Below are 16,631 nucleotides of genomic sequence, written 5' to 3' on the forward strand. Positions count from 1 at the left end.
GTGGCAAGCCACGGGGGCGCTCTGCCGGTCGCCACGAGGGCGGCAGGCAGGTTGCCTTCGGCGGCTTGGCTGGGGAGGGTTCACTGGTCCCGCGGCTTCGGCGGACCTCCTGCAGGCGTGCCGCCGAAGCCGCAGGACCAGGGACATCCCACAGGCAAGCTGCGGAAGGCAGCCTGCCTGCTGTGTTTGGGGCGGCAAAATACCTAGAGCCGCCCCTGGGAGGTCAGACTAGATGTAGCCGTGTTGGTCCCGAGATGGGTTGTAATTGTTTGTGATACCCTGCATGGGTTCTGGTGAGGGGTACATGTACACCATAAACCGAGCTCTCTGGTGACCTGCAGACATCAGCCACCCCAGTGCTGTTCAGACACGACCCCGCGGGCAGTGAGGCCAGGCCCCAGCCTCGCTGTAACCCTGCCCTGGCTGGGCTGATGCCAGCGAGTGGGTCCTTGCATTGTGCCAGGAGGGGCCTGTGCTCCTGGGGATGGATCTCGCCCAGGGATCAATGGCCCCTGGTTTGTTTTCTGGAGTCTCTCCCTGTGCTCTGGTTCTGTGAGGCCATGCACCATTCACTGCCTGTCAGGGCTGTTCTCCAGGCAGGACAATGCTGCGATTGTGCAGCCCTGCTCCCAGGGCGGGTCACTTTCTGCAGACACATTCACATGGAAAAGTTCCCGGACAAAGAGGGAAGGAGAGAAAAGCTGAAGAAGGGGGAGGGGGGGTGACGGACACCAGCCCCCAGAGGAGAGCACCCTCAGTCAGGGACTCCGCACAGCCATTGAGGAGTGCAGCTCCCATTTGGAGACCAGGACTCGCTTTTCACAAGCCCCACCCTGGCCACTCGCTGACACTTGACTTGCCATTTTCAGAGCAGTTTTGCTTCTGTGGAGCTCGGGCCCAGCAGAGAGAGGATGGCAGCTCCAGGCCAGCCCAGCGGGGAGGGCCTGGGCCTATCCAGTGAACTACACAAGCCCCATGCCTTGGGCCCCCCCTCCGGCCCAGCTTGCCGCAAAGCCTCTGTCTGTTCTCCTTCTGCAATAGCTTTCGGGGCATATGTAGCACATGACAGCAGTGGGGCCACTGACTGTCCCAGGCACAGTGCAGCATTGTCCCGGCAGTACCACACGGCTCCCCGACACCAGCCCAGGCCCCAGGACAGCCACACTGGCCAGGGAGTCCACTGCAAGGTGCATCCACTGCATGCGAACCAGACACTGTTGGCTGGAGGAGAGGGGCTGAGAGGCCATGTGGTGCTGAGCGAAGGAAGGAACTGATGCTCCAGGAGCTCAAGCATTGGCTTGGGGCGCTAAGTGCTACTCCTGGGGCTGGCAGAGTGACTCTGTCAGCCTTTCTGAGTGCTAGTTTCCCGACCCGTCCCCGGGGAAGGGGATTGACATGCAGCGCCTCCAGGGCTGCCTGTACTTAGCAGAGGGTTGTTAAGGGCAGTCGGTGTCAGCGGCAGGAATGGAGCCCATTGCTGGCCCCTGTGCTGGCCCCTGTCCACTAGACCATGCTGCCCCCAGGCCACTAGCACTGGGCAGTGGCAGCAGAGCTGCCCAGGGCAGGGGCAAATGGGGCAATTTGCCCCAGGCTCTGGGTCCTGCAGGGGCCCCCACAAGAATACAGTATTCTATAGTATTGCAACTTTTTTTTAGAGAAGGGGCCCCCAAAATTGCTTTGCCCCAGGCCCCCAGAATCCTCTGGGCAGCCCTGAGTGGCAGTGCACGTGGGTTTGTTCCCACCCACTGTGAATGCTTTTCAACCTCCCCATTCTGCGGAAAATCAAAACTTCATTAAAGGAACTAGCAAAACCTGCTCAACTTTAGGGGTGGGGCTGTGACCATGGATGTGAACAGCACCACCTGCTGGCTAAACACCCTCATCCACTGCACTCACATCGCATACTGCTACTCACCGGAGAGCCCATGCCTTGGGACGCAGGGCTGCCCTCCAGCTGCCCAGCCGGCAGTTGGGGAGAGGAGATGCTTCTTGCCCAGAGGCAGAGAGGAGGCCAGCAGCAATGGGCAAAGCACAGCTGTTCCCCTCCAGCTTCAGCCTCCTCCCAGGCCAGCGCCTCTCTGGACTACGCTACAACAAAGTCGCACCTGGATCTGTGAGAGACGGGGAAAAGACTATAGAGCAGTAGGAAGGCAGCAACAGTGCTGGCTTTCCCCACGATGAGAGCTGCAACCCCAGGGGAGGTGACCCACTGTGCAGCATCACCATGTCCTACTGCCATCCCCCAAAACATACACTGGATCCACCCCCTGGTGTCAGCTCAGCCAGGGCAGGGTTACAGCGAGACTAGGGGCCTGGCCTCACTGCCCGTGGGGTCATGTCTGAACAGCACCGGGGCGGCTGGTCTCCCAGCTGGTGTGACTCAGCATTGGGGCCAGCGAGCTGCTGACAGCCCAGGAACTGGTGTGTATGACTTGCATGGCTGTAGCTGTGGGTCTAGTGCTAATGAGAGCGGAGACAGAAGCTTTGCTGCCTGGGTCCTCCGTGCAAAGGGAAACCAGCCAGAGGGAAGCTGGGGAGGTGTTAAGAGATAGCCACAGACAGCACTATCAGGTGGGGACTCCCCATGCTAATGGTGGGTTTCAACTCCCACCCAGGAGTCAGTCCAACACCATTCTCAGCTGTATCAGCAGAAGTCACCTTGGTCAGCCATACACAACCCCAGTGCCCGCAGCCACCGTTCAGGCACAGAATCATAGAATATTAGGGTTGGAAGAGACCTCAGGAGGTCATCTAGTCCAATCCCCTGCTCAAAGCAGGACCAGTCCCTGACTAAATCATCCCAGCCAGGGCTTTGTCAAGCCTGACCTTAAAAACTTCTACGGAAGGAGATTCCACCACCTCCCTAGAGAACCCATCCCAGGGCTTTGCTACCCTCCTAGTGAAAAAGTTTTTCCTAATATCCAACCTAGACCTCCCGCACTGCAGCTTGAGACCATTGCTCCTTGTTCTGTCATCTGGTACCACTGAGAACAGTCTAGTTCCATCCTCTTTGGAACCCCCCTTCAGGTAGTTGAAAGCAGCTATCAAATCATAAGAACATAAGAACAGCCATACTGGGTCAGACCAAAGGTCCATCGAGCCCAGTATCCTATCCTCTGACAGTGGCCAATGGCAAATGCCCCAAGGAGATTGAACAGACAAGTTATCATCAAGCGATCCATGCCCTGTCACCCAATCCCAGCGTCTGGCAAACAGAGGCTAGGGACACCATTCCTACCCATCCTGGCTAATAGCCATGGATGGACCTATCCTCCATGAATCTGTCTAGCTCCCTTTTGAACCCTGTTAAAGTATTGGCCTTCACAACACCCTCTGGCAAGGAGTTCCAGAGATTAACAGTGCGTTGCATGAAAAAATACTTTCTTGTGTTTGTTTTAAACCTGCTACCTATTAATTTCATTTGGTGTCCCCTTGTTCTTGTATTATGAGAAGGAGTAAATAACAATTCCTTATTTACTTTCTCTATACCACTTATGATTTTATAGATCTCTATCATATCCCCCGTTAGTCGCCTCTTTTCCAAGCTGAAAAGTCCCAGTCTTATTAATCATTCCACATACAGAAGCTGTTCTATACTCCTAATCGTTTTTGTTGCCCTTTTCTGATCCTTTTCCAATTCCAATGTATCTTTTTTGAGATGAGGCGACCACATCTGAATGCAGTATTCAATGTGTGGGCGTACCATGGATTTATATAGAGGCAATATGATATTTTCTGTCTTATCTGTCCCTTTCTTGATGACTCCCAACATTCCGTTTGCTTTTTTGACTGTCGCTGCACATTGAGTGGATGATTTCAGAGAACTATCCACAATGACTCCAACATCTCTTTCTTGTGTCACCCAGTTTTGTGAGATCCTTTCGTAGCTCTTTGCAGACTGTCTGGAACTTAATTGTCTTGAGTAGTTTTGTATCATCTGCAAATTTTGCCACCTCACTGTTTACCCATTTTTCCAGATTGTTTATGAATATGTTAAATAGGACTCGGCCCTGTACAGATCCCTGGGGGACAGCACTATTTACCTCTCTCCAGTCTGAAAACTGACCATTTATTCCTACCTTTTGTTTCCTATCTTTTAACTAGTTACCAATCCATGAGAGGACCTTCCCTCTTATCCCATGACTGCTTATTTATTGTCTAAGGCTTTCTGAAAATCTAAATACACTATATCCACTGCATCTCCTTTGTCCGCATGCCTGTTGACCCCCTCAAAGAATTCGAGTAAATTGATAAGACATGATTTCCCTTTACTTAAAACCATGTTGACTATTTCCCAACAAATTATGTTCATCTATGTGTCTGACAGTTTTTTGTTCTTTACGATAATTTCAACCAATCTGCCTGGTACTGAAGTGAGGCTTACTGGCCTGTAATTGCCAGAGTCACCTCTGGATCCCTTTTTAAAAATTGGTGCCACATTAGCTATTCTCCAGTCATTTGATACAGAAGCTGATTTAACTGATAGGTTACAGATGACAGTTAGTAGTCCTGCAATTTCACATTTGAGTTCCTTCAGAACTCTTGAGTGAATACCATCAGGTCCTGGAGACTTATTACTGTTTAGTTTATCAATTTGTTCCAAAACCGCCTCTAATGACACCTCAATTTGGGACAGTTCCTCAGATCTGTCATCCAAAAAGAATGGCTCAGGTTTGGGAATCTCCCTCACATCCTCAACAGTGAAGACCGATGCAAAGAACTCATTTAGTTTCTCCGCAATGGCCTTATCATCTTTGAGTGCTCCTTTAGCACCTCGATCGTCCAGTGGCCCCACTGGTTGTTTAGCAGGTTTAGCAGGCTTCCTGCTTCTGATGTATTTAAAAGATTTTTTGTTATTTCTTTTGGAGTCTTTGGCTAGCTGTTCTTCAAATTCCTTTTTGGTCTTTCTAATTATATTATTACACTTCATTTGCCAGAATTTATGCTTTTTTCTATTTTCCTCATTAGGATTTATCTTCCACTTTTTGAAGGATGCCTTTTTTCCTCTCACTGCTTCTTCTACTTTGTTGTTTAACCATGGTGGCTCTTTTTTTGATTCTCTTCCTATGTTTTTTAAATTGGGGTATACATTTAAGTTGAGACTCTATTATGCTGTCTTTCAAAAGTTTCCATGCAGTTTGCAGGGATTTCACTTTTGGCGCTGTACCCTTTAATTTCTGTTTCACTAACCTCCTCATTTTTGTGTAGTTCCCTTTTCTGAAATTAAATGCTCTCGTGTTGGGCCGCTGTGGAGTTTTCCCAGCCAAAGGGATGTTAAATTTAATTATATTATGGTCACTATTACTAAGCCGTCCAGCTATATTCACCTCTTGGACCTGATCCTGTTCCCCACTTAGCACTAAATCACAAATTGCCTCTCCTCTTGTGGGTTCCAGGACTAGCTGCTCCAAGAAGCAGTCATTTAAGGTGTCAAGAAACTTTATGTCAGCATCCCATCCTGAGGAGACATGTACCCAGTCAATATGGGGATAGTTGAAATCCCCCATTATTATCATTGACTTTTTTTATTTTTATTTTATTACTAATCTCCCTGGTCAGGTGGTCTGTAATATAGCCCTACTGCTATATTCTTATATTTCAAGCATGGAATTACTATCCCTAGAGATTTTATGGTACAATTTAGTTCATTTAAGATTTTTACTTCATTTGATTCTACGCTTTCTTTCACATATAGTGCCACTCCCCCACCAGCACAACCTGTTCTGTCCTTCTGATATGTTTTGTACCCTGAATTCCCCCTCATTCTTCTCTTCTCTAGACTAAATAATCCCAGTTCCCTCAGCCTCTCCTCATAAATCCTGTGCTCCAGACCCCTAATCATTTTTGTTGCCATTTGCTGGACTCTTTCCAATTTTTCCACATCCTTCTTGTAGTGTGGGGCCCAAAACTGGACACGGTACTCCAGATGAGGTCTCACCAATGATGAATAGAAGTGAATGATCACATCCCTCGATCTGCTGGCAATGCCCCTACTTATACAGCCAAAATGCCATTAGCCTTCTTGGCAACAAGGGCACAGTGTTGACTCATATCCAGCTTCTCATCCACTGTAACTCCTAGATCCTTTTCTGCAGAACTGCTGCCTAGCCGCTCAGTCTCTAGTCTGTGGCAGTGCATGGGATTCTTCCATCCTAAGTGCAGGACTCTGCACTTGTCCTTGATGAACATCATCAGAATTCTTTTGGCCCAGTCCTCTAATTTGTCTAGGTCCCTCTGTGTCCTATCCTTACCCCCCAGCATAACTACCATTCCTCCCAGCTTAGTGTCATCTGCAAACTTGCTGAGGGTGCAAGATCATTAATGAAGATATTAAACAAAACCAGCCCCAGGACCGACCCTTGGGGCACTTTGCTTGATACCAGCTGCCAACTAGACATGGAGCCATTGATCACTACCCATTGAGCCCGATGATCTAGCCAGCTTTCTATCCACCTTATAGTCCATTCATCCAGCCCATACTACTTTAACTTGCTGGCAAGAATACTGTGGGAGACCGTTATCAAAAGCTTTGCTGAAATCAAGGAATAACACGTCCACTGCTTTCCCCTCATCCACAGACCCTTCTATCTCGTCATAAAAGGCAATTAGGTTAGTCAGGCATGACTTGCCCTTGGTGAATCCATGCTGACTGTTCCTGATCACTTTCCTCTCCTCAAAGTGCTTCAAAATGGATTCCTTGAGGACCTGCTCCATGATTTTTTCAGGGACTGAGGTGAGGCTGACTGGCCTGGCATCTTCTCCTGGAGCTGTGGCTGAGCCCTCTGTGCAGCATGGTGGGCTCACAGGACCAAGAGTTCAGGCTGTTTCTTGGGCTTGTTCCCAGAGCCAGACCGCCAACTCTTCAATTGTCTTAGATTGTCTTAGATTACTCTGTCCAGTTTTTGTTCAACATCTTCATTATGATCTGGATGGTGGGATTAATTGTACCCTCAGCAAGTGGAGTGGTGACGCCCAGCATCAGATGGGGTTTCCTGCGCTTTACGTAGCTTGGAAATTCTTGGGGTAGGGACTGTCTTTTTGTTCTGTTTCTACGGCCCCTAGCATGATGGGGCTCAGGCCCATGGTTGGGGCTCCTAGGTCCATAGGTGCCAACTCCATGGTTGGTCTGGGGCTGGTGCACCCAGAAAAAAAATAGTGGGTGCTCAGCACCTACCAGCCCCCTGCCCATCAGCTCTTTGGTGGGCCCACCTATCAGCTCTTTGGCAGCAGGCGTGGGAAGAGGCAGAGCGAGGGTGGGGCCTTGGGGGAAGGGCCGGAATGGAGGCAGGACCTTGGAGTGGAGCAGGGATGGAACGCCCACCCGGAAAGAAGAAGGTCAGCGCCTAGGCCTAGGTCTGTGGTAATGCAAATGATAATACGGTTAATCATTAATATCCTGCTTCTGCAGGACTGAAGGGGCCTGGGGGTAAGATGGTGGGAATTGCTCTCCTTCAAGGGCCCACCTGGAAATGACAGTTTGTCACCAGAGATTAGCTCAGGCAGCAGCCGTCTTCCATAGAAATGCTGGATCTGGGTTGGGGGAGGGTTGGGGGATGTTTGGTTGCTGGGATCTCAGAGTCTAAACCCAGCTGAGCCACTCAGTCTAGCCCCTGGAAACATCTCAAAGAGCGGCTTTAGAATGGGTGTAAGAGAATGACTGGCCAGGGCTTCCCACTGGTGATACTGAGGCTATCATGTGATGTGGGGTGGCAGTGTGATGGGGGAGGGTGCAGCGAAAGAGAAGTTGGATGATGTCATGTTCTGCCATTTTATCCCTAGGGTCAAAGTCCCATTCTGAGGAGTTCCCGCCCTACATCATTGATCATCCAACAGACTTGGTGGTGCGTTGGGACCAGCCTGCCACCCTAAACTGTCGCGTGGCAGGGAGCCCGGCACCCACTATTGAGTGGTACCGTAATGGGGAGTATGTGGAAACGAGCAAAGACAACGTTTATTCCCAGCGCACGCTTCTGCCTGATGGGTCGCTCTTCTTCCTCCGCCTCAACCAGCGGAAGGGCCAGTCCGACGAAGGGGTGTACACCTGCGTAGCCACGAACCACCTGGGCACAGCCAGCAGCAAGAACGCGTCCCTCTACATTGCCGGTAAGGCGTTAGGAGCTGCTCAGCGGATTGAGTGCCTGGAAATGACCGTGCTTACTGGGCAGCCGAGAGATTTGACTTTGCTTTCAGCGCTTTGCTGAGCCTGCTAACCATAACCACAGCTTTCCCCCGGTTCTTTGATTTAACCAAACAAATGAGCTGGGGAACAAACAATATTAACCCATGATGCATCAGTGAAAGAGGATAAATAATGCCAGCAGCAATTTCCCATGTCCCGCTCAGGCGTAGCCACAGGGGGCCTAACCTGAATGGCGCTGAGCACCCTTAACTTCTACTGAAGCAGAGTTGGGCCCATCAAGAGTTTTCCACATAAGAAATGAAGCAAAAGCTAGAAATTGAGAGTTCCGGGCTGTAGGTAGCTCTAATGCAGCCTCTTAGCCCCTGCTCAGCCTGAGTTGCACAGATACATTGAGAGGTCCCCGTGTCACCACTATGAGACACCAGGGGCAGCCTCCTGCATGCCAGCTCCCTAAAGCATGGCCTTCCAAGTATGGCCTTGCACTGGGCTTTGGTTGGAGAAGAGGAATGTATCGACTGGAGGGTACTTCTCTTTGGTCTGTGCTTGGATGGGAAAGCAAACGAGCCAATTTCCTACAGTATCTGGAGCTCTGGCCCAGGCACTGCCTTCTGGTACGTTGTCTCTCTGTCCAGAACCTGAGTAAAACTCAGGGAGATGCTCATTGCAACTGGACTGGGAAGAATGTGCTGAAACTCCACAGGCAACTCTCCTTCTATATATAAGGTAACTTTCCAAGGCCTCCCTGCCACGGGGATGATGGTTATTCACTCAGTGCCCGCAGAGTGGGAGAGGTGTTGCAGATTAGTAGGAAGTAGAGCGGAGTGACTAATGAATTTTTTGGTCTAGGGGCTGTCATGGCTGATTCCACACTCTGGCACTTTGAGTGCAGAAGGATTCTAAAAATTAGTACTGGCCACTCCAGGCTTGTATTAAACTCCCACGTTTGGGACTTGTTGGGACCTTAGATGGGAAGATGCTGCCACTACACAAGTGCAAAAAAACCCCTTTGGATACAGGAAGACGCACTTGGGAATTTCTCACTGTGGGGTACCCTCAAGCCCTTTCACCCCCACCCTGCTTCCAGGGAAGAGCTGAGAAAGAAAGCAAAGGAAATCAGCTGTCCAGGGAGCTCACTAATCACCAGCCTTGTGCCAAGGAGGGTGGTGATTTGTCCGCCAGCTGGTTTGTGAAGCCGGTCACTGGCTTTTCGCAAATGCCTGAAAACCAAAGCGATCCTGTCTGGGTTGAAAGCTATCGAAAGGTTCCCCACCACACACATTATCGAAACGGTCCAGCCTCCTCAGGTCAGTAGAAACGATTCGATGAGCTCAGTGCCAGTCTAGGAATGGTATCAGTCAGCCTGAAGCTAGTTCGTGGCGAATAAACAATCCCTCTGAAAGGGTCAAGGGATTTCCAGCCCCAATTCAGTCACACCGAAAATGTAGCTAGCCAGGGGCCCCGTCTTCCTGGGCCTGCGGGGCAGGGTGCTGTGTCTGCCTGCAGCAGCGGGTGACCTCTCTTCCATCTCACACCCACAGTCAGGGATTTGCTGAAACCCTGTGTCAGGGCTGATTCCCCATTCTGGCACTTGGAGTGCAGAAGGTGGGGGCACTTTTTCCCCCAAATTAAAAAAGTTCTAGCCCTCCCTTTGGCTTTCCCTGCCCGCTCCCTTCCTTTTACCTATGTGTTTTTTGTTTTTTTTTTAACCTTTTTCAGGTGAAGCAAGTAGAGAACAGCTACTAACAGGAATTTTATAGCTACTGGCCGGCTGGGTGTCCATAAAAGGGAGCTCCCCACCCCCTTCCTTTATCACACTCTGTGCCCCCCCCCCCCCCGGCCCCAATTCCAGCCCTGTCATGTGTTGAAGATCAGCTAGCTCCAGGCTTCCTGCAATGGGGTAAAGTGATCCTGGAGGACAGTCCCTGCTCTGGGCTAGAAGAGCTGCACATGCTCACTGCTCCCCTGCCACGCTCACTGCATGTTTGATGCTCACACCCTCCTGTAAGGGGGCTGTCTGCATTTTTGGCAGTTGCAGCTCTGGACTGTCGCAGCCAGTCCCTCCTCTGCCCCCCGCGCCCCCCTCCCACACTATTTCCTCTTGCAAGCGTTGCTCAGCACAATAACCCACATTTCATTAGAGATGCAATGCAATCCCTTCTGCTGGGCAGGTCCAGAGCCTTTCCAAGTAACACTTTGTTACCAATCAGGCTCCATTAAGTCCAACAGCTCGGACCAGGGCCTTGTCCTGGTGTCAGTGGGTTATAAATATTCATATGGGCAAACTTGGTTTGGGAGATGCTTTTATTAGCAACACTAATGAAGCCCTGGGTAGAGTCCCGGCTTGTTGTATGAAATGCTGGCCTGATGAGGCGCCATCCACTTTCTCCTCCTCGGTAGGCACAGGCATGAGAGGAGATCTCAGAGCCCTTGCTGGAGCTGGGGCTGGTGTGGCTAAGCCAACACTGCCAGAACTTGCGGGGGAGCCAGGGGCCATAACCATATGGGTGTAGTTTGGGGAGGCAACGTCATCCCTTCTGCTACCCCAACTATGCCCATGTTAAAAAGTGGGGTGCATGGCCTCCTGAACCCCCCGTGGTTCCAGTGCTGGTGGCTTCCCACTTCTACAAAGGTTCTGGTACCCTTGGCTAAGGCTGCATGGTCCTGCATGGATGAGGGGATTTGAATCTGTTGTGGATGAGGGGATCTGAACCAGGCTTCCAGAGGGTCCCTGGGTCTCATGGTCTGAGCTGGTCACTTTGAAACATAGGAGCTGCCAGATGGGATCAAACCAGGCTGCCTGGTGGACCTTGTGTGGGAAAAGGAGAATCGAATTCAGATGGGGACTCAGCGCTCCCCTTGTTTATTTGTGGTGAGCAACAGAGCCCCTGAAATGCCCTGTAGCTTAGCCAGGCACTGCCGGACTCTGAGCCCGGAACGAAAATCCAGCCATAGGAAAAGAGAAGGAAGGGAAGCTCGTCTTTTACTCCTTCTGTTCACGGGAGGGCGCCGCGGATCTACCCAGCCTCACCCGAATGGGCAAACACAGCCTGTGTGGAAGATCTGATTGTGTATCAGTGCTGATGGCTGCACCGGCCCCTCCCTGCAGGTGTTCGGCACAGGGTCTGCACTGCCGAAGCCTCTGTTGTAAAGCTGTTATAAAGAAAAAGAATTCATCGCCCAGAACATGTGTGATCAAGACCAAGAGTGGAGAGTTCAACAGAAACCACTGACATCTACAATTTGTTCCTCTGAAGGAACAATCAACCACAGAGCAAACTCTACAGCTGGCAGATGCAAAACAAGGAAAGGAAGACTCAAGGATTCTAGATGGACCACAGCCAGCTGCTGTAACTACTGGACAGCCAGATGACCACTTAGTTACGGGTTTGGGTCATGTAATTAGAAAACCAGTGTGATTCAGAGGGCTGGTCTACACTAGGGGAAGGGTGTAGCTGAAGTCGAAGTATCTTAGATCGAGTTACCTACCGTCCTCACGGCGCGGGATCGACGTCCGCGGCTCCCCCTGTCGACTCCGTTACCGCCGTTCGCGTTCGTGGAGTTCCGGAGTTGACAGGAGCATGTTCGGGGATCGATACATCGCGTGTAGATGAGACGCACTATATCGATCCCCGAGAAATCGATTGCTACCTGCCGATACGACCGGTAGTGAAGACATACCCAGAGACACTTAACAAACTGATTGGCACTGATCGTGTGTTTAGTGTAAACGGTAGGAATGTAGAACTCAGAGGGGGAGATGGTGGTGCTGTGTGTAACTTACCTTATTTCAGCTCCTCTGAGCCATGGGGGTAGTGGGGGAGCATCAGAGGGTCTGATGCTGAACACAGTTGGGGGGCTCACTCCACAGGAAGCTCCGTAGCCCGTCCATACTTGGTACGGGACCGGGACAGCAGGAGCTCAGGGAAGAGCAGGACGTTGGAGGGTGCCTAGCGTGGCTATGGGACAGCTGACTGAATAGACATGATGGACAGGGCTACATTCCATTCGCTGCTCTGCTATCTGCCTCCTGGATTTTCAGCCAGATGCTCACAAAACCCTGGGCAAATCCTAGCAAGGAGCAGAAGCCATCCCAGGTGGGTGAAGGCACCCACCAGCCTGGGTCCAAGGAAGAGTCTGTGTGCCCCTCTCCCCACAGGCCCTACCCACTGGCAGGAGCAGGTGGATGTGCCAAAAGAAAAGGGGCTCAATGCTGGGGAATCGCTGGGCCAGATTCTGCCTCTCGGGCTGGGGCAGCAGGAGGGCTGGAGGCCTTGCCCTGTGGTTTGGCTTATATTTGGTCTCCTTGCAGCGCTGCGGGAAGATTTCCGGCTGCAGCCCAGCGACCTGCTGGTGACAGTGGGGGAGCAGGTGCTGTTAGAATGTGTGCCCCCGAGGGGGCATCCTGAGCCCACCATCTCCTGGAAGAAGGACGGGGTCCCCATAAGCCAGAAGGCTGGCCATTATGAGGTAAGCTTGATCCTCTCCCCCTCCTCACACCCTGCTCTGGCTTTTCCCACCTACAGCATCGTGCAGGGGGCATGGTTGCATGCTTGAGCACCAAGCCTCACAGTGTTTGCTGCCCGCAGACGGGTGGAGCTGCCTCAGCCCCCAGCGTCCAGTCCCAGGATTCAAACAAAGCCGCTTTGGTCCCTGGCCCTGGGGCTCGGAGGGAGCCACCTTGGCCCCCGTCTTCCTGTCCCAGAGTTCAAACAGAGCCACTTTGGCCCCCTCTTCCGAGAGTTGGGACGGTGTTACCTCCGCCCAGTGTGGGTAGTCAGGCCTGTCACTCTCTAGCCCAAACATGCGCTCTCTCACTCTTTCTCTTTCAGCCGTCTGTCTGCTGTACTGGACTTGGTGGGGCGCTGCCGTTCCTGCTGCTGGCCCAGTACGTGGGGGCACAAGCTAAGCTCCCCCCAGATGCCGAGTTTCTGCACTGGGGCTGGCTCTGGCTGGGGCAACACATGGCCCTAGGGTGACCAGATGTCCCGATTTTATGGGACAGTCCTGATTTTTGGGGGCTTTGTCTTATATAGGTGCCTATTACACCCCCCCTCCCCATCCTGATTTTTCACACTTGCTGTCTGGTCACCCTACGTGGGCCCCTGACTCCCTCTCTCCCTCCTTGCAGGTCTCCAGCGGGAAGCTCCTGATGGTGCACGCCCAGAGGAGTGATGCTGGGCTGTATGTGTGTGTGGCTTCCAACCAGGCAGGCCAACGAGAGAGCAAAGCTGCCCTGGTGTCTGTCCTGGGTGAGGAGACAGTCCCTTGCCCACTGGGCCTGGCGCTCAGCTGATATCCAAGCAACTGTCATGGCATCACAGACCAACAGCTCTGGGACAGTGCCTGAGAAGACGCCTTCAGTGTGTCAGCCCCCTTTGGGTCACTATATCACTGGGGCAAGTCCCTTGGCTTCCCTACCTCTTGGGACCGAACCTCAGAGCCTTCAGCCCCCCACTTCACTCCATGAGCTCCCTGCAGCCAGTCCACCTGAGTAGGACTTGCACCCCGAAAGGAAGCAATGCACCCCCAGCTTCCTGACTCAAGTGATTCCCATCCATGGTAGTTAGTTGCTAGGTGCCAAATGTCCAGGGAATTTGAGTGGTCACTGTCTTCAGGGATTCCCCCTGGGCCCAGGCCCCAGACAGCCAGGGTCAGTCTCACCTGGATCTCTGCAAAGAGTAAACAACCTTTCCTCCCCAACCTAGTTACCCATGCAGCACATAGGGGAAACTGAGGCACACACAGTAGTAATGCAAATCATTATGAAAAATCCCCACTCTGTCACACATGGGGTGCCAGAAAACTGGCCAGGTGACATTTCTGACCAATGAGACCACCGGCAGGACCCACATGGCCTGTGCCCAGAATGCCCAGCGTGGTCACCATCGGGGGGGCATTAATAGGCTGGCACGCATGAGAGGGGCTGGTTCTCCTAGACCATAACAGCACTCCCCTTCTCAGGGCGGCAGGAGGTTTGATGACAGCACCCAAGGAATCCTGCTCCCCAGGGCGAGGGGACCAGTTCAGGTTGGCTGGGACTTGGGCGACGCTCCCTGGAGCTTGTGAAGCCAAGCACCCAGGAGTGCTGCCGGCTGCAGGGAATCCCTGGCTACACTGGCTCCCTGCATGGAAAGGGACGTTCCCATTGAGGGAGGAGATTCCTAGCCAGGTGATCCCTGGAGCTCCTCTGCCATAATGGCCAGGATGTGCTGGGAGAGCAGCAGGCAAGCGGCCCTGAAGCCACTCCTTGGTGCTCAGCATCCTTTACCTGGAATGTCCCCATCCTTTGGGAGCCCTTCTTGGGGGCAGCCTGGCCCCTCTGAACGCACGGGTCTCTCCCTGGGAGCTTCCTCCATTTGCAGCTTCACTCCATGGCTCCTGGTTTGGAGCCTGCACCCCGAGTCCCGGAGAATATGAGGGGCTTCCAAAAACAGTCCCTGGGTCTGATTCAAGCTTCAGCACTCTTGTGACAACCACGTCGAACCGCAAGCCAGTGCATGGTTCAGAAACTCACTGAACTGGCTTCTCTCCCATGTTGCTTTCCATGGAGACAAGTCCCTGCCTTAGCTACAGATTTCCAGGAAATGGCTCCGTTTGAACTCCAACCTCTCCAGGCTTTTGGAGTTGCTGTGTCACTTCCTCCCAGTTCAGCCACATGAGAAACCATTTCCAAGCTTGCCAACAGCAGTGTGGACAGGGCCTGAGCCAAGCCAGGCTCTCCCAGTGCCCGCACACACACACACCTTCTGCCCTGGCAACGGGCAATCGAATGGGAGAGAAATGATTGAAATGGGGAAGGCCTGCATTCTGGCACACCATGATCGACAGGCTGTGTTTTAAACTATGAACCCCATTTTAAAGGACGTTTCCTCCCTCGGTGAACTTAAACGAGAAAGCCAAAGCTTATCACATACAGTAGTAACACACACACACCCCCATGGGTCGCCAGCAGGGACTGACCCCAACTTAGGAGCAACAGCAGCAATTGCCAAGTGCCCTGTGGACCTGCTGCTAGAGGGGGGCTTGAGACACTATCTCAGTGGGTTACACAACTATTTCTTAGACAGCAATAGAAAAGTGGAGCTCAGGAATCCTGGCTCTGAGAGGGGCCTGTGAAGTAGTGGTTAGAGGTAGGCTGCCAGGGGTACATAGATTTGGCACATTCAGTGTGGAGAGCAGTGTGGCTGAGGGTGGGGTTGTCATGTTAGAGATATGGGTTCTGTGGACAGTGGGTGCTAGCATTATATCAGGGGCCTTTTCGTTTCACACATTCAGTCTCTGTCTCCCTTGGCAGCTTTTCCCTCATTTGTTGTCACAGGTTACTGGAGCATCTGTGCACTTTCACTGCTTTTCACAGTTGCTCACAGTAAGGATACATTTGTAGACCCAGTTATCGCAACACGCCCAATGCAGGCAATGGCTGTTCCTTCCCCTTTCTGACTGTCCTCATTCCCTGAGGGCTGCACATGCTGGCAGGGCAGAGGTCTCCAAACTGTGGGGCACTCCCCCCTAGGGTGGCATGGAGGAACATGGGGGGGGAGGGTATGATACAGTCCCCACAGGGGGTGGGGAGGGAATGCCCACCCCCGCAGCTCTGCTCTGGCCCCATCCCCAGCCATAGCCTCGGCTCCCGGTCCCACACCTGGTCCCATCCCCGGCCTTGGCATGGCTTGGAACTTGGCCAGGAGCCTGGCTGCCTGCCCACATCATGGCCTAGCTGCTGCCCTGCTCCCAGCCCTGCCCTGACCCTGCCCTCTGCCTTAGCCCCTGGCTGCGACTCCATTCCTGGCCCCACTCCCAGCCCCACTCAGCTCTAGCTGCAGCTCCAGCCTCGGCTCCCTTACCCCTGTCCACGTCCCTCCTCCCTTCCTTCCCCCCCCCCGAGCCACTCCCAGCCCCAGCTCTGGTGGGGAGGCCACCATCAGGGGTAAGGGGGGGCATGACCCTCAAAAGTTTGAGGACCACTGTGGTAGGGGGTGGAGACCTCCTGGGGGAACAGGAGGTTGTGGGGCTTGGATCCTGTAACATGTGGCACTGACTCTAATTCTCGCTGCCCAGAGCTCCATCTCCCAGCAGAGCGGGGATGTCTCACTGCGATCTCTGCTTCTCCCTCCCCAGAAAAGCCAACGTTCACTCGCAGACCCAGTGATATTGTGGCTAAATTTGGCAGCACCGTCCAGCTGGGGTGTGGTGTTGAGGGGGACCCACTGCCCAAAGTATGGTGGCACAAGGAGCACGGAGAGCTGCCCTGGGGCAGGTATGTGATGTATATTCGGAGGCTTGTGAGCTTTGGCGCAGCCCCCCTAGCTAGCATGTTACCTGCAGGGCGGGTATCTGAATACACAGCACTCCAAGCACTGAGTAATTCCCGTAGCCCATTGCTGCAAAGTAGATAGAGGATGCCAGGCTCACTTAGCAACACTGCCCAGGCCGCCGGGGAGAGGGGGAACTGTGCCTGTTCGATACAGCACCCGGAGGGATCAATGGAGAC

The 16,631-nt window shown here is 52.8% G+C and overlaps 1 protein-coding gene across 2 annotated transcripts in view; it reads left to right on the forward strand.

The window, feature by feature from the left end:
* The window catches only part of ROBO4 (roundabout guidance receptor 4), an 82,780-nt gene that overhangs the window by 20,739 nt on the left and 45,410 nt on the right, over positions 1 to 16,631 (forward strand). For both annotated transcript variants that reach the window (XM_050921558.1, XM_050921559.1), the window contains exons 2-5: positions 7,780 to 8,103; positions 12,450 to 12,607; positions 13,269 to 13,389; positions 16,259 to 16,397. In XM_050921558.1, the coding sequence (XP_050777515.1) occupies positions 7,780 to 8,103; positions 12,450 to 12,607; positions 13,269 to 13,389; positions 16,259 to 16,397 (742 nt within the window). The remainder of the gene's footprint in view (positions 1 to 7,779; positions 8,104 to 12,449; positions 12,608 to 13,268; positions 13,390 to 16,258; positions 16,398 to 16,631) is intronic.

The sequence above is a fragment of the Gopherus flavomarginatus genome, chromosome 13, assembly GCF_025201925.1.
Source record: "Gopherus flavomarginatus isolate rGopFla2 chromosome 13, rGopFla2.mat.asm, whole genome shotgun sequence".
NCBI lineage: Eukaryota > Metazoa > Chordata > Testudines > Testudinidae > Gopherus > Gopherus flavomarginatus.